Source organism: Rhinatrema bivittatum, chromosome 1, assembly GCF_901001135.1.
Source record: "Rhinatrema bivittatum chromosome 1, aRhiBiv1.1, whole genome shotgun sequence".
NCBI classification, from domain to species: Eukaryota; Metazoa; Chordata; class Amphibia; order Gymnophiona; family Rhinatrematidae; genus Rhinatrema; species Rhinatrema bivittatum.
The window spans coordinates 158,876,431-158,899,680 of record NC_042615.1 but is presented as its reverse complement, the minus strand read 5'-3'; the positions used below and the strand labels follow the sequence as shown (position 1 = coordinate 158,899,680).

General features: G+C 49.1%; 1 protein-coding gene across 4 annotated transcripts in view; it reads left to right on the top strand.

Annotated features, from left to right (window-relative positions):
* The window catches only part of N4BP2 (NEDD4 binding protein 2), a 501,549-nt gene that overhangs the window by 221,626 nt on the left and 256,673 nt on the right, over window positions 1-23,250 (top strand). For all 4 annotated transcript variants that reach the window (XR_003854530.1, XM_029589135.1, XM_029589126.1 and 1 more), the window contains exon 7: window positions 8,073-8,219. Coding sequence is in view for 3 of the 4 variants with exons in the window: in XM_029589135.1 (XP_029444995.1) it covers window positions 8,073-8,219 (147 nt within the window). In the remaining variant the exon portion in view is untranslated. The remainder of the gene's footprint in view (window positions 1-8,072; window positions 8,220-23,250) is intronic.

Sequence of the window (23,250 nt, the reverse complement as noted above, 5' to 3'; positions counted from 1 at the left end):
CTGTATTGGCTATTTTTTTTTATGTCCATAGTTAGTAGTGTGTCAGTTACATGTGGGGCTGGATTTAGCTTTTTTATCATGGATTCAACTTCCAATTCTGATATCTCGTTGAATGTAGACCATTGTGTAACATCTCTTATTTTCAATTTTGATTTCTTGCTTAGTTATGTTTGGGATTTTGTTTTTAGGTTCGCAATTTTGTCACTGAAGAAATTTGCTATTTCATTACATCTGTTTTCTGGTAGGTTTTGGAGAGATTCTGATTTGTCATTGGTGAGATTTTTTACTATGGTAAATAAGGTTCTGGGTTATTTGCAAACTTCTCTATTTTAGAGCTGAAGTACTGTTTCTTTGCATCAAGAATTACCGTATTTTTCGCTCCATAAGACGCACTTTTTTCCCCCAAAAAAATGGGGGGAAAATGTATGTGCGTCTTATGGAGCGAATATAAAAAAAAAACTAAAAATCTAACAAACCCCCCCCCCCCTACCCTCCTGACTCCCCCAAGACCTGCCAACCTAATTTACTACAACACCATCCCCCACCCTCCTGACCCCTCCAAGACCTGCCAAAAGTCCCTGGTGGTCCAGCGGGGGTCCAGGAGCAGTCCGGGAGCGATTTCCTGGACTTGGGCCATCGGCTGCCAGTAATCAAAATGGCGCCGACGGCCCTTTGCCCTTACTATGTCACTGGGGCTAATCAATGGCAGCGGTAGCCCCTGTGACATAATAAGGGCAAAGGGCCATCGGCGCCATTTTGATTACTGGCAACCGACGGCCCAAGTCCAGGAGATTGCTCTCGGACCGCTCCTGGACCCCTGGGGACTTTTGGCAGGCCTTGGGTGGGGAGTTGTAGTAAATTAATTTGGCAGATCTTGTGGGGGGGGGTCAAGAGGGTGGGGGGTTGTTAATTTAAAGGGTTGTTAATTTAAAGGGTTGGGATGGGTTTTTTTTTGGGGGGATGGGGGGTTCCCAGAGAAAGATAAGTTTTCTGATCTGGGGAGTGGACTGAAATGGCCCTCCCCAGACCCGAAAACAAAATGGGGAGAAAAACAAATGTTATGCACTCCCCTAATTTGCTCCATAAGACGCACAGGCGCCTGGGGACAGAGCCGGTTTAGCACAAATTTTTTTTTTTTTTTAATTTTCCCCCTCTGAATCGTAGGTGCGTCTTATGGTCAGGTACGTCTTATGGAGCGAAAAATACTGTACTTGTTTGTAATAGGCTAAGTGTTTTCTGTATTTAGTTAAGTTTTTGGATGTTTTATCTTTTCTCCATTCTTTCTTTTTTCCTAAGATTTCTTTTGACTTCCTTTATCTTTTCACTATGCCAGGGATTTATTTGTTTGGGTTCTTTGTGTATAAATTTTACTGGGTTTATATCATCAGCTAGTTTGGTTGTTTGCATCCATGCTGTTATTGCAGAACAGTAGTCTGTATAGTCAATTTCAGTTAGTTTTTCTTCTAATTTGGCTTTCAGTGTTTCTATGTTATAAGGCGGACAATACATACATTCCATGAGTTCTTTTGTCTGTTTCATTTGTGGTTCAATATATTTGATAGAGGATTGTATGAGGAAGTGATCTGACCAAGGAATTTGTGTGTAGTCTGTTTTAATATGTTCTAAGTAGTTGTGATTGATAAATGATAGGTCCAGAGAGTGTCCTGCTTTGTGTGTGGATTTGTCAGTAGTTAGAGTGAATCCTAGTGCTGTCATTATATCCATTAGTGTTTGGCAGGTATTTGATAAGGGGTTTGCGTCCATGTGAAGGTTAAAATCTCCTAGCACGCTGGTGGGTTTTGTAGTATTTAAGTGTGGTGTTAGAAATTCAATTAAGGGGGAGATGTTTAATTCTAGGAGGCTTGGTGGACAGTATATGAGGCATATTTGTATATTATTAGTTTCAAAAAAGGCGATTTCGTGATTCCTTGGAGGTGTTATTGGGATTAGTTTACATTTGAATTTCTTTTCAGTTATTAAGAGTAGTCCCCCCCCCCCCCCTTGTATTTATTCTGGGGATTGAAAAGACATCCTAGTTTCTATGTGCTATTTGATTTATTAAAACTGTCTGATTTGTTGATTCTGTGACTGCAATGAAACTTGGTTTTGTGTCATATAATAGATCCGTAATTAAAGGGAATTTCTTTGTGATGGATTGTACATTTACTAGCAGGAAAGTTATTAACAAATTACTTGTAATTGCATTAGTCGAGATTTTGGTCCTTTTTATTTGTATGAGGTTACTAGAATTTGTGTTCTTTGTTTCCTTTGCTGTGTGTCTGTCTGTGTTTCTTTGAGTAGTTATCGCCATACTTACCTTTGTTTAGGCAGGTCATGATCGTTTGCATAACCGGTTCTTTTCTTTCGTTGTCCATGTTCAGTATTGTCCAGTTTGGATGTGTGGTCTGTTCATCTTTTGTTCTCAGGGGTGTACGAAGGGGCGTACAAAGGGGCATGCCCCTTTGTTGCGCCCCTTCGGTGTGCGACGCCGGCGCATGGCGCCTCCGGGTCCGGATCTGCTTTAAATCCCCCTCTTGGCGTGCTTTTTCTGACGTCCACGACATCAGCATCAGCCAAGGGGGAGGGGCGCGGGGCGCACTTCCGGGGCCGAGGATAACAGCGCCTATGGAGAAAAAAATACAAGGAGAGTGAGAGAGCCTTGGATCGTTACCAGGTACTGGGGGAACCATGAGGCAGGCAGCGTCATAGAATGCCATCATGCCATAATCAGAGCCCCAGGGATACTGGGGCCACCGCCGTCACACTGTTCGTATTCACGGCATTGGGAGTTAGTGCGACAGTGGAGTGTAGCATGTGTGGTCGGGTACGGCAAGGGTCATCTACTCCAAGCGCGTTGGGTGCTGGCAGATGGCAATCCCTCTGTCGGTGCAGTACACAGCCATGCCGGGGTTCTGCTATCTGTTATGGACCAGAAGGTGGGCCCCTGTTTCGAGGTAGAGTCAACGCTACCCAAAAGGAACTTGACCCCCTTTAGGTTTCTACCGTCGAAGGGTAAGGCCGAATGTTGAATGTTGAAAGACGACTTCACCCTGGAAGCTCGTGATCCCCCCCCCCCCCCCCCCCCCCCGGGAGGAGCCCATAGGGACCCGGCCGCTGGGACTTAGGAGACTCTCTTGAAGACTAAAGAAAGGTCTGGATGCAGGCGCCTCCTGCAGGTCGTGGATTCCAGATGGCTGGCGCCTCCAGCAGGTCGTGGTAGTCTTGAAGAAGGAGTCGAAGAGTAGTCAAGAGCCGGTCCGAGGGTACGATACACGAGAGGGTTCGAGAGCCAATCTCGAGACGAGTCAGGAGAAGGGTCCGAAGCTAGTCCAGAAGCAAGCCAGGAGAAGAGACGAAAGCCGGTCCAAGATCAAGCCACGGGGAACACGAAAGCCAATCCAAGGTCAGGAGCCAAGAGTCAATCCAACAGGGAGGAGAAGCAGAGCGGGACGAAGAACCAAAACAGGATCACGGAGCACTGGACAAAACCCAGCCAGGAGCCTTGATACCAAGGCAAGGTCTGAGGAGCAGACCATGCCTTAAATGCAAAAATCCAGGGAGGAGCCTTCAGGAAGGAGCCACGACAACTTCCTGTCGAGGCCCCTTTAAATCTTACAGCAGCCGCGCACGCGGCTCTAGCAGAGACAGAAGGGGGAGGAGTCTGCCCGGCCGAGCAGAGCCCTATTGGCCGGGCCTAGCAGCGGCCGCAAAAGCAATCCCCGTGAGGCCCCTTACCTCTGCAGAGCCTCCAGAAACCCAACCCCTGGTGAGTATCCAGCTCAGGGCCGCTGCGGCCGACGTCCCGGCCTCGGGCACGGCTCCCTGCTGCCGGCGCCATGACATCTGGTTGCGGGCCGTCGCTGCCGGTGGTCCTAACACCATCATTGCATCAAGCCTCCTCATCTGTTCTGCACTATAAAGTGCTAGGGAGCACTGCGAAGAAGATGCCATCACACATTCTGTGATTGCTTTTTGGCAGTTTGCAGCCACGGACTGTAACAGGTAGTGCTCGGTCCTTGCTGTGCCATAGGATTCTAACTACAAGTATGGCGAGTGGGTTCGTAGGTGTTCCACCATCTGTAGGATGGGATACCACTGTATGAGTACTAGTCAGTGTGCATTTACAGCAGAGGGCACTATTCTTCCAGTTGCCCTCTACTGTATGGGTGTGTGTGTGTTTCCCTCGTGGCGAGCACAATAGGTTGTGCACCGCAGCCACAGGACTGACCTAAGACTGCATTCCTGGTCGAATCCCTAGGGGAGTGGATACCAGGAGGGTAGTGTCGGGAGTTGTCTTCCTCAGAAGAGGACTGTATTTCAGCCCTTCCTGTATTAGAAATCCCCTTTGTGAGGAAGCACTTGGGGCTCCATCCTTTGCAGGTTTATCGCCAAACTGGAGCCTCAATTCTTTTGAATCTGTGCATCTCCTTGTAGACCAGGACTGAAGGACAGCAGTGGCGGTCACTGGACCATTTTTGCTGGGGTACCTCCATTGATTACCATGGTGGCCTACGCCCTGAGGGTAGTTGCTGATGGCAGATTGGTCACTTCTGAACCTCAGCAATCAGTGACTGTAACCCAGCTCTCATCTGTGGAGTCGGAAGTTTTTTCGGGATCAGGAGGCACTGATTCCCATTGCTTTCCTGCCCTTTCAGGAAGGGGCGATACAACTGGGTTTCCAGGACAACCCTTATGGGTCCGCCCCCCCCCCCCGCGCCCCCGTGCCTGGTTGTCCAGCCCTACAGTGGATGCCCCTAGTTCTCCTTTTCCTGGAGAAAGAATGTCACTGCTTCTCACTGGCAGTCACTCTGTTCCTCGTGGCCTCTGAGAGCCGATCAGGAGGTAGCAATCTCCTTAGGTCGTCCTAAGGCACAGCAGGTATATTTCACAAGGGAGCCATTCCAGATTCGGTTTCCCTGTTGTACTAGGAGTCTCCTCTTCAGGGTAGCTCCCTGTGAAGATTGGAGTTACTCCCGTCCAGGAGTTACCTTTGATGCCTGCTGAGCTCAATAGGAGTTTTTCCTGGAGGGACCACTATTGCCAGTCATTCTCACCTGCGGAACCCTAATTGGCAAGTATGCATTTCAGCCTCTTGCCATATCTATGGCTGAGGGAGTTGGGGGTCGAGGGACCGTGCAACAGAGGTGCTTCTCTTTGGTTGCAATGGCTTGCAAGCTATACTTCCCCATTTTAGGGATAACCCTGTCTGCGGATAGGAGAGTCCTGGTTTATGCAACGTTTTTTTCCATTTACGGGACCGCGTGCTTCCTTGGAAAGTAATCATGGCTGAACTACTAATCCTTAAGCCAGGTTAGTGGATAGTCTGTTCCGAGATCACACTGATCCTGCCCTGGGTACCCTTATTTGATTTATTTATATATTTTAAAGGGTTTATATACACTTTTACAACTAGGAAGTTGGTCAAAACGGTTTACATATGATATACATGATAAAAAATTAATAAAAGAACATAACTATAAAAACAAATACCACTGAGGAGAATTAACATAAAAACATAATACAAAGGAGAATTAAATATAAAAATTAATACACACTGTGATAAGGAAATCAAGGGAGGAGGAAGGTAAACAGTGAACAGAGTTGAGATAGTGCCTATTGTGGAGTTGAGAGAGAGTTGAAGGCCACGGAGAAAAGGAATGTCTTTAAATTTTTTTTTAACTCTTTGTGTGAGGTTATTTGCCTTAGTCGATCTGGGATTGCATTCCAGAGTGATGGGACGGAGAAAGCGTGTCTTCTAGTGATGACTACGCTAGTTAGGTGGACAGATGGTATTTCCAAGAGATTTTTATGGCCAGTGAAGAAATCCTCTTCTACAGGGATTTGTATTTGCGGAACCCTGGCTTCCTAACTCTTGATGGAGTGTTTCTGGATTTCCTCCTTGGGGGATTCTAAGTTTCAGCTGTTCCAAGTAGGCAGAGGGCTCTATCTTAGGCGGTAATTCTCTACTGAAATCGGCAGAGAGTTACTCACTTGGGGTTGAGATGTACAACCTAGCGGCTTGTTCTTATCCCTGCAGCCCAGTGGTTTGCCTCTTTGTGTTCTTCACTCTATCCGACTTCCAGTTGGAATGTCGAGGGGAAGGGAAGAAAAGCTAGGACATTTGTGGTATATTTTAGCATATACCTGCAGGGAAAGATGCATTACTTTTTCCCTATATTTTCACTAAGTTCTGGCCAGTACTGCCTTTAGCTTTTCTAACTTCACTAGGTTGTCCAAAGTGCCTTCCTGCTCGCCTGAGCAATCCTGTAGACAAGATGGATAGCCCTGCCCTTGACAGGGTGCAGTGTGGGTGAGCTTCAGGCCTAACTTATTTCCCTGCTCGGGGGCTTGAACTAGCAATCCCATTCAGGGATTGCCTTTCGTCTCCTGAAACTCTTGACGCTATCCTGCATAGTCATCTATGTCTGGTACTTTGACACACAGGGGTTGTTACAGATTAATCTTATAAGCATTACTTGGGTTTTTCTGCCCATTGTGCCTATCAGCCAAACATGGGGCACACTTCTGCAGATGCATTCTGACCTTCAGCTGCCAGTGGACTGCAGTTTCTTTCTGGGGTGCTCTTGGGCCAGTTGGTTTTTTGGTTGTCTTGTAACACCGAAGGAAACTATGCGGTTTTTGTCCAAGAGGTCTTCTCTTGTTTACATCTCTAGACTTTTTCCTGTATCCAGGAGGTTCTAGACCTGTTGTTGTCAGGGTTTACTGATCCGAAACCCTGCTTGTAATGTTTTCCATGATGCAGAGTATGTTACTTGCTGTCATTCGCATCACTCCTCTGCCTTAGGTGCCTCTGCTACGCATTGAGGTTTTATTTTTATGTCTGTCTTTTCTCTGGTAGAACCCATCTTTTTCTGCCTAGACCCCTTTGTGGGTCGCCTGCTTCACAGGCAAAAGGAAGAGAGGTGGTGCTTTCAGCACTATGCAGTTTCCTGCTTTGTCCTGTTCAGGCAGCTTATAGCTCGGGCATTACCCATGTGTGAGGATTAACATCCTGCTTGTCCTCGGAGAAAGCAGAGTTGCTTACCTGGTAACAGGTGTTTTCCGAGGACAGCATGATGTTAGTCCTCACGAAACCCACCCACCTCCCCTGGGAGTTGGTTTCTCCTTGTATGAGCTATATTGTGGATTGAGGGACTCTGCTTAGAAGGCAGGGTGATAACTACAGCTATACACTTGGTAGGGCATGTTTGAAAGTTCTAGAATCTTTGAGATCAAAGTTCCGGGTCGGGTTCTATCTTATGATGTCACCCATGTGTGAGGACTAACATTCTGTTGTCCTCGGAGAACACCTATTGCAGATAAGCAACTCTGCTTTTTGAGTGTGGGGGAGGATCTAAAATGACAAAATCTGTTTTTGTAATTACTTGTTAGACTGGCAAAATCATCATTTTAACCCTTTTCCATTCTTCTCTTCTAACCCCTGTCTTCTCCCACCATGGCTACACTAGATTGCCAGTCCTTGAGAGCTGTAAGCAGGCCTAATTTTTAGGTTATCCACAGTAAATATTTATCCAGATGTTTGTGCACATTTGGTCTCAGATCTCAGTTATTGACATCTTTTGCTTACTCTGAAAATCAGCCAAAAAAAGGGGGAATTGAGAAAGCACAACCAATAAAAGACTGCACTCTTTGCTATACTCAGGTCTTTTACTCCTTCATCAGTTAATATAGGGAATCTATCAAATGCCTTAACATTTTTTAATTAAATATTTTTGTTTCTTTCATTGCTTACTCTGAAAACCAGGTCTGACTGTAGTTGTCTAAGATTGGTGTTGCCTAGCTTGATTAACTATGTTCTAGTTATTCCTCTCCAAGGGATGAATCTGCTGCTTTCTTGTATCAGCTGCAGATAACCCTGTAGTTTGTTTCTCTCTGCCAGTCTTACTCTGTCCAAATAGAACACATTTCATCTTAACACCAGGCATTAATACTACATTAGACTATTTCTTGGCTGAATGTCAATTTAAGAATCTTGTAGAATGTTTTTTGTTTGTTTTCTCTGACTCTTGGCATTTGTCTGATTGCTGCACTTGTTTGGTTTCTCTGGTCAGGCGGAACACACATGGTGTGTCCAAAGAAAAAATCAAAAGGATGCTGGAACGCTATGAGCGACATGTCACCGTAAATACTATTCTGAACTCCTCAGCCCCAGACAGACTGGAACATATTTGTCAATCCCAGGAGCAAGAAGGAGATGGGTAGGAGCCAGTTGATATTAATGGTCATATCTAGCATAATAATGAATGTAAGATATATTAATATGCCTGGTTTTATTATATTATGCTTGTTTTAGAGTTTTATTTATTTAGTAACATTTTGTTTATATTTTTAATGGATAATATCATTATCCCAGGACAAACAGGATGGTAGTCCTCACATATGGGTGACATCACTGGACGGAGCCCTATCACGGAAAACTTTCTGTCAAAGTTTCTAGAAACATTTGACTGGCACACTGAGCCCACTGAGCATGCCTAACATGCCATTATCCCTTGAGCCACAGGGGTCTCCCTTCAGTCTCTCTTTTTTTTTTCCGCCCTCAGTTTGCCTCGCGGTTAGGAGCTTTGTGTGAATCCGCACACAATTTTCCTCATGGAAAAAATATTAAGAATTCCTCAGAGGGGGGTCATGTGATGCGGTGAGGCTGAGCAGACGTTTCCTGCTCAATCTCCGTTCCACGCTCTCCTGAATCGGCAACAATTGCGCACATCCAGACTTTGAACAAAGTCCTCAATTCGTGGTAAATAAACCCTCATGTCAATAGATAAATTCATGTTGAAAATGTCGAGCAGTATGGCCCTGAAGAGATCAGAAAAGGATAAAGAAAAAGCGACTAGTGCTGGAGCTAAAATGGCGGATTCCCCGGGCCATCCTGCGTTGCCGGCCCCGAACTCTGCGTCCTGCTCACAAGAAGACCTGACTGTAAGTGTTACAAATGCGGTTGTTCTGGCACTGGATACTCAATTTAATGAGTTGGCCTCCCAGTTTAAAGAAGTAAAAGACGCGCTCACAGAGCTTAATCCCCGACTCGAGCACGTGGAGGGCCGTGTTTCTCAGCTGGAGGAGGATAATAATAGTCTCCTGAAAAAAGTTGAAACTTTGGAAAAAATTACCGGTGTGCAAATGGAAAAAATCGATGACTTAGAAAATAGGGCCAGATGCAATAACATTCGGCTCACAGGGTTCCCAGAAATAGAGGGGGAAAAAAACTTAGAGGCCTTCTTAGAAAAATGGCTCCTGAAAGCCCTTGAGCTACAAGACCTCACAGAGGCCTTTCGCGTCAAAAGAGCACACCGCCTAGGGCGGAAAGTGGATGGAGACCACAGGCCACGCATAATCATAGCAAAAATCATGAACTGGGTGCACAAGCAGCAAATTATACAGGCTTACAGAGGAAAGCAGAAGCTTACCTATCAAAACAACGAGAAACGCATTTATCCAGATTTTTAGGCGCAACTAGTTCAGAAACTCAAGCTGTTTAGTCCGCTTTGCACTGAACTGTATAAGAAAAATGTTCGATTTCCTAGTGTGTAGCAGATGGACTCATTACAAATGGGTATAGTGTGCTCGTGCTAGCAGTTGGAGACGAATCTGACGTCAGCACATGGTACATATACCCCTGCAGGAAGTGCAGCAGCTCAGTAATTTCCGTCTCCAAAGCAGTTTGGAGCTACCTCACGCTCGCTGAGCGTTTTTCCAAATTCTAACGACTAAATTCATAGAAGTCCTACCTGAAGACGAGCCCCGCACTCCTGCGGTGATACCATCGGGTCCCTACCCCAGTTGAGTTTCCCGAGGTGATTTCCATGGTCCCTCGGAGGTACACGAGCCTCGGTCCGGTGGCCGACTCGCGGCAGGGACCTAGCCCCCGAGTTAGAAGGGCTCGGGCGCGGCATAGAGGCAGCCTCAGTCCTGATCCGTTCGCGGTGAGGACTTGGCCCCCGAGCGAGACGAGTTCGGGCGCGGCCTAGAGGCAGCGTGTGCACTTCCTCAAGCGCGGCGGTGACGGTAATCACCCTCTCCCCCCGCAGCCAGAGACCACCCGGGTCGCAGGCGGGAAGCGCCAAAGATCAGGTAAGGCGTACATCTTTACTTTTGCTGATCTCCGAGGAAGCGAGGATTAGCGGGGTCTGCCTGCGTGGCAGCCCGCCTAGGAGGTCGCCATTTTGCCTGCCTGCTCGCCCTCACCATCTGCCCTGGTTCGCCGCCTCGCCCTAGCGCTCAGACTGGACTCAGCGCACAGGCGACAGGCGCGTATGTTAGGCGCCCAAAAATAATTGGGCGCACATTGATAATTGATAGACGCACGTTGCTAGGCGCACATCTTCGCGCATATTACAAAGCGCATAGAGATAACAGACGCGATGGAGCGTATGAGAGCTCATGCGTCCGCAGAGCCGGCGCCTCCAGAATCAGGCATAAGAGCTCTAGGCCTCTGCTCAGCATGCCACCTCAGAGCCACACAGAGCGAGGAAGCAGACTCCCTATGTACCCAATGTGAGGAGGCCCTGGGAGTTTGCGCAACCAAGCACCTCGTCCTCAGACCAGGAACCAGTCCTTTCGGACCAGGTACAGCAAGTGGGGAGCCGGCTCGGGTTCGGGTCCCGGCCGCACCCCACAATGAGAATCAGCCGACCCATCTGGGGGAAGAAGTCATAGGGGGCAGGCTAACCCTATTCTACCGCAGGTGGGTTGAGATTACTTTGGACCAGTGGGTCCTCGCCATTGTCCGGGAAGGGTATTACCTGGACTTCCTTCACCTCCCTCCGGATAAGTTTGTGGAGTCTCCTTGTCCGCCCCTCAAGAGGGCGGCGCTGGAAGCTACCTTGGGAAGGCTCCTGTCCCTAAAAGCCATAATCCCAGTGCCTGCATGGGAGATAAATTCTGGGCATTACTCCATTTATTTCATCGTGCCCAAGAAGGGGGGCACCTTCAGACCCGTCCTGGACCTCAAGTCAGTCAACCGGCACTTAAGGGTCCCAGGATTTCGCATGGAAACTCTGCGGACAGTCCGAAGTGCCATACAGCCAGGGGAGTATCTCACATCCCTGGATCTGTCAGAAGCTTACTTGCATATCCCAATCCATCGGGATCATCAACGCTACTTACGCTTCAAAGTCCTGGGACAACACTTTCAGTTCCTTGCTCTACCCTTCGGGTTAGCCACCGCGCCACGGACCTTTACCAAGGTAATAGTAGTGGTGGCGGCGTCACTCAGGAAGGAAGGCATTCTCGTCCATCCCTACCTAAACGATTGGCTGATCAGGGCAAAGTCACCGGAGGAGAGCCACCGGGCAACCAACAGAGTTATATCTCTTCTGGAAAACCTAGGATGAGTAGTCAACATAAACAAAAGTTCCCTACAGCCTTCGCAGTCGCTGGAATACCTAGGAGTCCGATTCGACACCCAGGAAGACAAGGTCAGCCTGACCTCCAAGAGGAAATCAAAACTCCGGAATCGTTTGCAGAACCTGCTGAGCACCACCCGGCCCACAGCTTGGGATTACCTACAGGTCCTGGCCTAACTGGAAGTGGTACCATGGGCGCGGGCTCATATGAGACCGTTACGCGCCCTTCTATCTCGGTGGAGCCCACGATTACAGAACTACACCGTGCATCTACCTCTACCGGCCAGAGTACGGCATCAGTTACAGTGGTGGCTGCAGCCCGGCCACATGAGCCAGGGGTCAAAAATGTCCTCTCCAACCTGGACCCTGCTCACTACAGATGCCAGCCTGAGCGGCTGGGGAGCACACTGCGAAGAACTAACCGCCCAAGGGCAGTGGAACAGAGAAGAGTCGGGGTGGAACATCAACAGACTAGAGGCACGGGCAGTCAGGTTAGCATGCCTGCGATTTGCCCACAGACTTCGCAACAGAGCAGTCAGTGATGTCGGACAATGCCACCATGGTGGCATACATCAACCGACAGGGTGGAACCAGAAGCCGACAGGTATCCTTAGAAATAGCCCCACTGATGGCTCGGGCGGAAGCAAATCCCCAGGACATCTCCACCGTCCACATCGCCGGGAAGGACAATGCCACGGCAGACTTCCTCAGCAGAGAAAGCCTAAACCCGGGGGAATGGCAGCTGTCGTCCACGGCCTTCCAGATGATTGTGGATCAATGGGGGACGCCGGGCATGGACCTACTAGCGGACAGGTTCAATGCTCAAGTTCCCAGATATTTCAGCCGCAGGCGGGATCCTCTATCCCAGGGGATCGATGCCCTGGTACAGCCATGGCCTCGGGAGATCTTGCTATATGCCTTTCCTCCATGGCCCCTGCTGACTGCCATTATACACAAGATCCAGCGGCACAGAGGCCTAGTTCTTCTAGTGCCCCGGACTGGCCAAGAAGACCCTGGTACGCAGACATGAGAAGACTACTGGCAGGGAATCCACTTCCCCTGCCTCCACACAGGGACCTGCTGCGGCAAGGTCCCATCCTCCACGAGGATCCAGCTCAATTCTGTCTTATGGTCTGGCCCTTGAGAGGGCTAGACTGAAGAAAAGAGGATACTCGGGGCCGGTAATAGATACACTCCTCCAAGCACGCAAGTTCTCCACATCCCTAACATATATAAGGATCTGGAGAGTATTTGAAGCCTGGTGCGAAACTCACGGCACCAATCCACATGCCGCTAAGATCCCTATCATTTTGGATTTCCTGCAAGATGGACTTCAGAAGGGTCTGTCCCTCAGTTCCATCAAAGTTCAAGTGGCAGCGCTGTCCTGCTACGGTCCCTGGAGGGATGGCAACAGCATCGCCACACACCCAGACGTTTCACGTTTCCTGAAAGGAGTCAAACACATTCGCCCGCCACTGAAGTGGCCAGTACCCCTGTGGAACCTCAACCTAGTTTTGTTATTTCTAGCGGGACACGCCTTCAGACCACTTCGAGGCCTGTCCCTCCGTTTGTTAACCTTGAAGATGGTGTTCCTGCTGGCTGTATGCTCAGCACGCCGCATCTCGGAGCTTCAAGCGCTGTCCTGCCGGGATCCGTTTCTCAGAATCACTCCAGAGGCTATCCATCTTCTCACGGTTCCTTCTTACCCAAAGTAGTCTCACACTTCCACCTCAACCAAACCATATCCTTGCCTACCACGGACGGTTGAAGAAGTTGGAAGATGGTCGAATACTACGCCATCTCGACATCGGCAGGCTGCTGTCCAGATACCTGGACATGTCAGAAGCAGTACGAAAGATGGACCACCTGTTCATCCTTCACAGCGGGAAGAAGCAAGGAGAAGCAGCCTCATGTGCAACCATCACCTGCTGGATCAAAGAAGTTATCAAGGTGGCCTACATAGAAGCGGGAAAGCCACCACCTCTACGGGTCAAGGCTCACTCTACCAGAGCGCAAGCGGCCTCTTGGGCAGAAACTAGGATGTTGTCGCCTGCAGAGATCTGCAAAGCGGCGACATGGTCCTCCCTCCATACTTTCTCCAGATTCTACTGTCTGGATGTCCAGGCCAGGGAGATCACAGCATTCATGAGGGCTATCCTGAATGGACCTCGGGCAGCCTCCCGCCCAGTCCGGGAGTAGCTTTTGTACATCCCACTTGTTTTGAGTCCATCTGCTACACGCTAGGAAATGTTGAGACTACTTACCTGATAATCTCATTTTCCTTAGTGTATGTAGATGGACTCAGCATCCCGCCCGGCTGCCAGTACACATGGGGATTCACCGACTCACGTAAGCCATGTTTTTATTACATAGGGCATCCACCCTACCGGGTGTCGACGCCTTCCGGTTGAGAACACTGGTGGTCTCCAGCTTCTATCAATCAGTCAGGGTAATCATGTTCATTTAATCGATCGGTCAGTCACACATGTAGCCATAGAGCTTTTGCAAGGAAGATTACTGAGTTGCTGCACTTCCTGTGGGGGTATATGTACCCGTGCTGACGTCATATCAGTCTCCAACTGCTAGCCCGAGCACGCTATACCCACTTGTTTTGAGTCCATCTGCATACACTAAGGAAAACGAGATTATCAGGTAAGTAATCTCTGCATTATCGCCCTTGTTATACATCATGGCCATCGATCCCCTGTTAAGAATTATATCCAAAGATGAAACAATTTCTGGACTTGCCAGCTCAGGTCCTCCTTTTTAAGGTGGCAGCTTTTGCTTACGACATTTTAATTTATTTGACTAACCCTCTACATTTGCTACCAAAAGTGCTGGCTCACCAAGCCTTGTATGGAGAGTTTTCAGGACTTAAAATTAATAAGGACAAGTCCGAAGCATTGGAGATCTTTGGCAACCTTCATAAATTATGGGGCTCAGAGTTTCCCCTTAGATGGGCTGCCGGGAATATTAAGTACCTGGGGGTTTTGGTACCCAGTCCATCCATATATCACCTCAACGTGAATCTTTTGCTTCAAAAGATGAAAACAAGATTTGAACACAGGTAGAGTCCGCCAATCTCCTTAACCGGTAAGATTCATCTATTAAAGATAGTAGAGCTCCCTAAGTGGTTGTATTTACTACAAATGCTCCCAATTTGGCTAAAGGGACGAGATTTGTGCCATAAATAAAATTATCCGGAATTTCATATGGAGAGGGAAAAAAACACGGCTAGCTTTAAACCACCTACATAAATCCACGGAAGGGGGAGGCCTTGCATGTCCGAACTTTCGAGATTATAACTTGGTCTGTATGATGAGACACCTTAGGGATTGGATATTAGGTATGGAATTTTTCTCTCCTACCTCATATCTTTCCAGTTGGCTGCACAGTCCTTCCCTTTCGACTTTATTACAATTAAAAACATGCCAACTTCCACAGGCATCTAAGAGATATGTTACCCTCTGCTCTGGCAGGCAAGCATGGTCGTATCTATGTCGCAGATTGGATATTTCGCAAATCTTGACTCCTTTAATAGACATTTGTGATAATCCCCAATTTGTGCCTGGATGTGGCCAGTCAGTCTTCCATAGGGGGGCAGACAGAGGCCTGGTGCGCATTTCCCAGACATTCCCTCCCATATCTAATGTAATGCACAGCTTCCAAGAGCTACGTGATCAGTTTCAAATCCTTAGAGAGGATTTTTATGCATACCTTGAATTAAGACACATTCAGGGCGATATACAGCACAGTGCGCTCCAGTGGAGCGCACTGTTAACCCACCATTGGATGCGCGTTTTTGACGCGCTAGCCTTACCCCTTATTCAGTAAGGGGTCGAAAACGCGCGTCCAACCCCCCCGAACCTAATAGCGCCTGCAACATGCAAATGCATGTTGATGGCCCTATTAGGTATTCCCGTGCGATTCAGAAAGTAAAATGTGCAGCCAATCCGCACATTTTACTTTCAGAAATTAGCGCCTACCCAAAGGTAGGCGCTAATTTCTCCGGGCACCGGGAAAGTGCACAGAAAAGCAGTAAAAACTGCTTTTCTGTGCACCCTCCGACTTAATATCATGATGATATTATGTCGGAGGTCCTGAAAGTTACAAAAAGTTTAAAAATAAATAAATAAAAAACTGACACTCGCGGGTTGAAAACCGGACTCTCAATTTTGCCGGCGTCCGGTTTCCGAACCCGTGGCTGTCAGTGGGTTTGAGAATAGACACCGGCAAAATTGAGCATTGGCTGTCAAACCCGCTGACAGCCGCCGCTCCTGTCTATAAAGAGGCGCTAGGGATGCGCTAGTGTCCCTAGCGCCTCTTTTTACTAATTTTTACCACCGACCCTAATTTGAATACTGAATCGCGCGCACAGGAGAGCGGGTGCTCTCCCGCGGACTTTACTGTATCGGCCTGTATGTATTTCAACCACAATTGTACAAATTTCCGGCACTTAAGCGGTTGATACTAGAAACTCTATTGTGCTCCAGGCCTTCCTTGAAATTTTCTTGTTCTGTGTTTTCTACTTTACTAAAGTCACACATGGGCACAACCAACTACGCAGATATTTTGCATAAATGGGCTATCTACTCTACCATATCTTTAACTTCAGCAGGGGTGAAGCAATATCTTCAGAAAAGTGGTCACATTACAGAAAATGCCAACTTGAAGGAGATGCAATTTAAGTTTATCTGGCAACTTTATATTACCAATGTAACAGCCTTTAAGGTGGGGATTAGCTCGTCCCCCCTTTGTCTGAAATGTGACAAGGATACCGGAGACTACATGCATTGTTTTTGGGATTGTTCTAAAATTATCATTGATCGGTGCCCTACTGACACAACCTGCACCACCGATACCCAAACAGGTGCAGCCTCCGAAGGACTCTATTTCTATTCCTGGGTCATCGGATGAAGAGGACACCGACTCTGGTCCACAGTCACCGATGCCTCAACCGATGCCTGGACCATCAGGACTCTCGGGACAGAGATGTCCACAATTTCCCTCGATGCCATCGATGCATCCAAGAAAACCTTCGAAGGATCCATCGATGCCTTTACATCCTTTAACACCAATCTTCCTTCCTTGTCCAGGACCTCGTCCAGAAACCTTCTCAGACACCTGGGAAGACGTGGACACTTACTCTTCTACAGAAGATATATTGTCAGAACCCTCTCCTCCAGAGGAAATCTTTACCTGAAGACCTCTCCTTTGCAAATTTTATACGGGAAATGTCAGAAACAATCCCATTTGATCTAATAAGAGGAGGATACAAGACATAAGACATTGGAGGTACTACAATTTGTAGATGCTCCAAAGGAAATAGTTACTATCCCAGTACATGAAGTACTGGTAGACCTGCAGCATTGACTTTGGGAACATCCCTGCACTGTTCCTCCAGTGAACAGAAGAACAGATGCTACTTACTTGGTGCAGCACATACCCGGTTTCCAGAAACCACAACTGCTACATCAGTCGGTAGTTATAGAGTCAGCTCAAAAGAAATCCAGGAGGCTTCATCTGCATTCTTCAGCACCTCCTGGCAAGGATGAAAAATTTCTGGACATTTTAGGACGCAAAATGTTCCAGGGCTCCATGCTGTTGTCAAGAATTGCCTCATATCAGCTATACATGACACAGTACCAAAGAAACCTGTGGAAACAGGTTCAGGAAGCAACAGAAACTCTTCCACAACAACATCAGGACTCCTTTAATGCTATTATACATAAAGGCCTTGAGGCTGGAAAGCACGAGGTCCGTGCAGCTTACGATTCATTTGAAACAGCCTCTCGAATGTCAGCAATGGGCATTAGTGCCAGGAAATGGGAATGGTTTAAAGCATCAGACCTCAGGCCTGAAGTTCAAGATAGGCTAGCTGACTTGCCTTGCACCGGCGAAAACTTGTTTGGTGAAAAAATACAAGACATAGTTGCACTTCAAGATCACAATGAAACTCTGTGTCAACTATCAATGATCACTACAGAAGCCCCTTCTTCTGCCAGACGCTCATCTAGGAAAGACACTAAAAAAACCATTCTACCGCCCACAAAGGTATTACCCACCTGCTCCTCGTGGGAGAACAACTAGGCCACCTCAGAGAGGACATCCTAGGCAGCCTAAAGCTTCCACACCCCAGCCTCCACCACAAACAGGCCAGGCATCTGGATTTTGAAGAAATCCCAGAGAACAGCAGCCCCTCCACAAATCCAAATTTACCAGTAGGAGGTAGAGTTCATCACTTTATACCCAACTGGATGAACATCACCACAGAGCAGTGAGCAATTTCTATTATAACACAGGGTTACCGTCTAAATTTTCTCACGGTACCCAAAAATTCCCCACCCAACTCACGGTGAATACACAAAGACCATACAAATCTTCTAGAGTTAGAGTTATCCACCCTTCTGGGCACCAGGGCCATGGAACCCGTTCCCCGACCTCAGCAGGGCAGAGGATTCCACTCCCGCTATTTTCTCATTCCAAAGAAAACAGGAGGCCTCCGCCCCATATTAGACCTCCGCAATCTCAACACATTTCTGCAAAAAGAAAAGTTCAGAATGGTGTCTTTAGGCACCATGCTTCCCCTTCTACAAACAGGAGATTGGCTCTGTTCTCTGGATCTTCAAGACGCTTACGCTCACATTCCAATTTTCCCTCCTCATCGCAAGTACTACGTTTCCTAGTGGGAAATCAACATTTTCAATACCTGGTCCTGCCTTTCAGACTTGCCTCAGCACCCCGTGTATTTACAAAGTGCCTAGCAGTAGCTGTGGCTTATCTACACAAAAATCACTTTCCTAGCGTGTAGCAGATGGACTCAGAACCAATGGGTATAGTGTACTCGTGCTAACAGTTGGAGACGGATCAGATTTAAATCTGACGTCAACCCCCAAGTACATATAGCCCTGCAGGAAGTGCAGATCCTCAGTATTTTCCGTCTCCATAGCAGTTAGGAGCTATCTGCACGCTCTCCGAGCGTTGGAACCAAATTTAAAGAAGAAAATTCTATTGAAGACTAGCCCCGCTCTCCTGTGGTGATACCCTTGGGTCCCTCTCCCAGTCGAGATTCCCGAGGTGATTTCCGTGATCCCTCGGATGTGAGCCTCGGTCCGGCGGCCGAATCGCGGCGAGGACTTACAGCCCCCGAGCGAGAGAAGTTTGGGCGCGGCTGAGAGGCAGCGGGTGAACCCTCAAAAGCAGCGGTGAAGGTAGTTGCCCTCTTCCCCCGCAGCCGGAGACCGCCCGGGTCGAGACCTGGAAGTGCCGAAGATAAGGTAAGGTAGAAATCTTTACTTGTGCCGGTTTCCGAGGATTGAGGACGAGCGCAGGCCATCTGCCGAAGCCAGCGCCACCGGGTTGATTCGCCCTAGCAGGGCCAGACCCCGGCATTTCCAAGGGCCTTCCCACGTGGAGACCCTCCGAGGTAGTCACCATCTTGCCCGCATGGTCGCCGTCGCCATCTTGACCTTATTCTCACCGTTCACATCGCTGCCCGGCCGAGCGCACAAAATTTACCTGTGCGCACAAACCTACTTCTGTGCGTAAGTTATACGCACAAGAACCCTTGGACGCATAAGCGGCGCGCGCAAGTCCCGGTCGCACGGACTACGCGCACTCGACTACCCGCACGCACATCCCGGGTTAAGCGCTCAGATACGCGCACAAACACCGGCTAAGCGCACAGATACGTGCGCACGCGGCCAGGCGCTCCGGAGCGAAACATGTACGCGCAGGCAACCTCGACACCTCCAATATCGGAAGTAAAATTCCTAGGCCTCTGCTCAGCATGCCACCTCAGGGCCGCCCAGAGCCAGGAAGCCGATGCCTTATGCGCCCAATGCGAGGAGGCCCTGGAAGCTCCACCACAGGCTCAGTCTTGCCCAGGGCCGGGGACTAGCTCTTCAGGGGGCTCCCTGGAGCTAGCAACGCCCAGCGGGACTCCCTCTCAGCCGGAGACTCCCAGGGAAGCAGCGCCACTCAATGTGGACCCCTCGTCTATTTCTTGGGTGGAACTCTTCAAGGGGATTCACGCCTTTGTCCGAATGCAAACGGATCCCCGGGCGGACCAACCACATACGTCGCAGGAGGACCCCTATGCTCCAGGCCCCTCAAGACCTAGGCATAGGCTTTTACCACCAAGTAGTCCCACCTTCGGGGGAACGGACATCTCAGAAGAAGAAACATAGAAATGACGGCAGAAGAAGACCAAATGGCCCATCCAGTCTGTTTCTCTTAGCTCTTGGTTCTATTTCCCTTCCACCCCCACCATTAATGTAGAGAGCGGTGATGGAGCTGCATCCAAGTGAAATATCTAGCTTGATTAGTTAGAGGTAGTAGGGGTAGTAACCGCCGCAATAAGCAAGCTACACCCATGCTTATTTGTTTTTACCCAGATTATGTTATACAGCCCTTATTGGTTGTTTATCTTCTCCCCTGCCGTTGAAGCAGGGAGCTATGCTGGATATGTGTGAAGTATCAGTTTTTTTCTTCTCCCCTGCCATTGAAGCAGAGAGCTATGCTGGATATGCATCGAAAGTGAAGTATCAGGCACATTTGGTTTGGGGTAGTAACCGCCGTAACAAGCCAGCTACTCCCCGCTTTGTGAGTGCGAATCCTTTTTTCTTCTCCCCTGCCGTTGAAGTTATGCTGGATATGCGTGAAGTATCAGTTTTTCTTTTCCCCTGCCGTTGAAGTAGAGAGCTATGCTGGAAATTCGTGATGTATCAGTCTTTCTCCCATGCCGTTGAAGCAGAGAGCCATGCTGGATATGCATTGAAAGTGAAGTATAAGAATGGAGTGATCAAGCTAGTTGAAAGGCATCAGGAATAGAGGAAGGTGGAGGTAGTAATTTGGTTATTTGGTTTGGGGTAGTAACCGCCGTAACAAGCCAGCTACTCCCGTCTTTGTGAGTGCAAATCCTTTTTTCCACATTTCCTCTTGCTGTTGAAGCTTAGAGTGATGTTGGAGTCACAGTAACCATGTGTATGTTTATTGAATAAGGGTATTGTCTCCAGGCAGTAGCCATCATTCTGGCGAGTCACCTACTCTTCATTGGCGGCCTCTTGACTTTATGGATCCACAGTGTTTATCCCACGCCCCTTTGAAGTCCTTCACAGTTCTGGTCTTCACCACTTCCTCCGGAAGGGCATTCCAGGCATCCACCACCCTCTCCGTGAAGAAGTACTTCCTGACATTGGTTCTGAATCTTCCTCCCTGGAGCTTCAAATCGTGACCCCTGGTTCTGCTGATTTTTTTCTTACGGTAAAGGTTTGTCGTTGCCTTTGGATCATTAAAACCTTTCAAGTATCTGAAAGTCTGTATCATATCACCTCTGCTCCTCCTTTCCTCCAGGGTGTACATATTTAGATTCTTCAATCTCTCCTCGTATGTCATCCGATGAAGAAGAAGTCGAACCCCTAGAAGAAGGAGAACTCCCCCCGGGGACAGAACCCCACCGAACCATGAGACGATTCTTCACAAGGGAGGAGCTCCCGGATCTGGTCTCCCAATGCCTGGCGGAACTGGCGATTCCAGATTCAGAAACCCAGGGGGATCCAGAGGAGAACTCATTTCTGGAAGGCCTTCAACAGACCTCCCGTCATTTCCTGCTCTTGCGAGCCGCTCAACAGCTAATTGACCTGGAATGGAACACCCCAGAGTCTGCTTTTAAAGGGGGGCGGGCCTTGGCCAGCTTGTACCCCCTGGGTCCAGCAACCAAAGACATCCTCGCTTGCCCTAGAGTGGATGCCATGGTCTGCGCAGTCTCCAAGCGCACCACCATTCCGGTAGAGGGAGGAGTGGCACTCAAGGACACGCATGACCGGCGGCTAGAAGCCATGCTTAAACAGGCATTTGACATGGCCGCTATGTCTCTTCAGATTGCGGCCTGCTGCACTGTGGTGACACGTGCCTGCTTATCCCAGGCCAGGAACGGCACCCCGGGAGATATCCTGGACCCAGCGCTATCCTTTCTAACGGACGCAGCCTCAGACCTCGTACGCACAGCGGCCAGAGGAGTATCATCAGCGGTGGCGACCAGGAGACAGCTCTGGCTCCGAAGCTGGTCGGCCGACCCATCTTCCAAAACACGCCTCACAAGAATGCCCTTCAAAGGAACACTTCTGTTCGGCAGCGATTTAGAAAAGATGGCGGGCAAATGGGGCGAATCCCCATTACCACGCCTTCCGGAAGACAAGTCAAGGAGAGCCCAGCGACAGCCTTCCAGGGCCTCCGGGCAGGAACCAGTCCTTTCAGAATAAGCACAACAAGAGGGGAAACAGCTTGGGCTCAGAGCCCGGCCGCGCTCCGCAATGAAAATCGGCCGACCCATCCAAGGGAAGCCATAGGGGGCAGACTGGCCCTATTCTACCAAAGATGGGTCGAGATAACTTCGGACAAGTGGGTCCTAGCCATCATCCGGGACTTCATACTCACCCCCCCGGACAAGTTTGTGGAGTCCCCCTGCCACGACCCCACCAAAAAGGTGGCAGTGGAAGTTACACTGGCCAGGCTACTGAACCTCGAGGCCATAGCTCCGGTGCCTCCTCAGGAGAAGAAACTCTGGTCATTATTCCATATATTTTCTCATTCCCAAGAAAGAGGGAACGTTCCGACCAATCCTGGACCTCAAATCCGTAAACCGATACCTGAAGGTCCCCCGCTTCCGCATGGAAACCCTGAGATCCGTAATAAAGGCAATAAAGCCAGGAGAGTTCCTCACCTCCCTGGACCTGTCAGAGGCGTACCTGCATATCCCAATTCATCAGGAACACCAGCAATACCTATGTTTCAAGATCCTGGGCCATCACTACCAGTTCTGGGCCCTACCCTTCGGGCTAGCCTCAGCAGCACGGACGTTCACCAAGGTGATAGTGGTAGTGGCAGCAATACTGCGGAAGGAAGGAGTCCTCGTACATCCTTACTTGGACGACGTTCTGATCAGGGCAAAGTCACCAGAGGAAAGCATCCAATCAACCAACAGAGTCAAGTCTCTACTGGAGAGCCTCGGATGGGTGGTCAACACGAACAAGAGTTCCCTGCAGCCCTCACAATCGTTGGAGTACCTGGGGGTCCACTTCGACACCAAGGAAGACAAAGTCAGCCTGACTCCCACAAGGAGATCAAAACTGTGGAACTGGTTGCAATCCTTGATGAGCAACCCTCGCCCCTTGGCATGGGATTACCTGCAGGCCCTAGGGTCCCCTGAGGCCTCTACAACACTCATTGCTGTCCCGTTGGAACCCACGGTCGCACAACTACACCGTACGCATAGCCCTCCCGGGCACAGTTCGGACCAAACTACACTGGTGGTTGCAGCCCAGCCACATGAACAGAGGCTCAAGACTATCATCCCCAACCTGGACTCTGCTAACTACAGATGCCAGCCTACGGGGATGGGGAGCACACTGCGAGGAATTAACCGCCCAAGGGCAGTGGAACACAGAAGAGGCAGGATGGAACATCAATCGCCTAGAAGCGCGGGCAGTCAGACTCGCCTGCCTGCGGTTCGCCCAAAGACTCAGAGGCAAAGCAGTCAGGGTGATGTCTGACAACGCCACAATGGTTGCCTACATCAACAGACAAGGGGGAACCAGAAGCCAACAGGTGTCACTGGAGATAAACCCACTGATGGCTTGGGCGGAACCAAATCTACAGGAGATCTCCGCTGCCCACATCGCCGGGAAGGACAAAATCACGGCGGACTTTTCAGCAGAGAAAGTCTTGACCCAGGAGAATGGAAGCTTTCTCCCGCAGCCTTCCGGATGATAGTAAACCGGTGGGGAACACCGGAAATGGACCTTCTGGCGAACAGAACCAACGCCCAAGTACCCATATATTTCAGCCGCAAGCGGGATCTACAATCCCAAGGGATCGATGC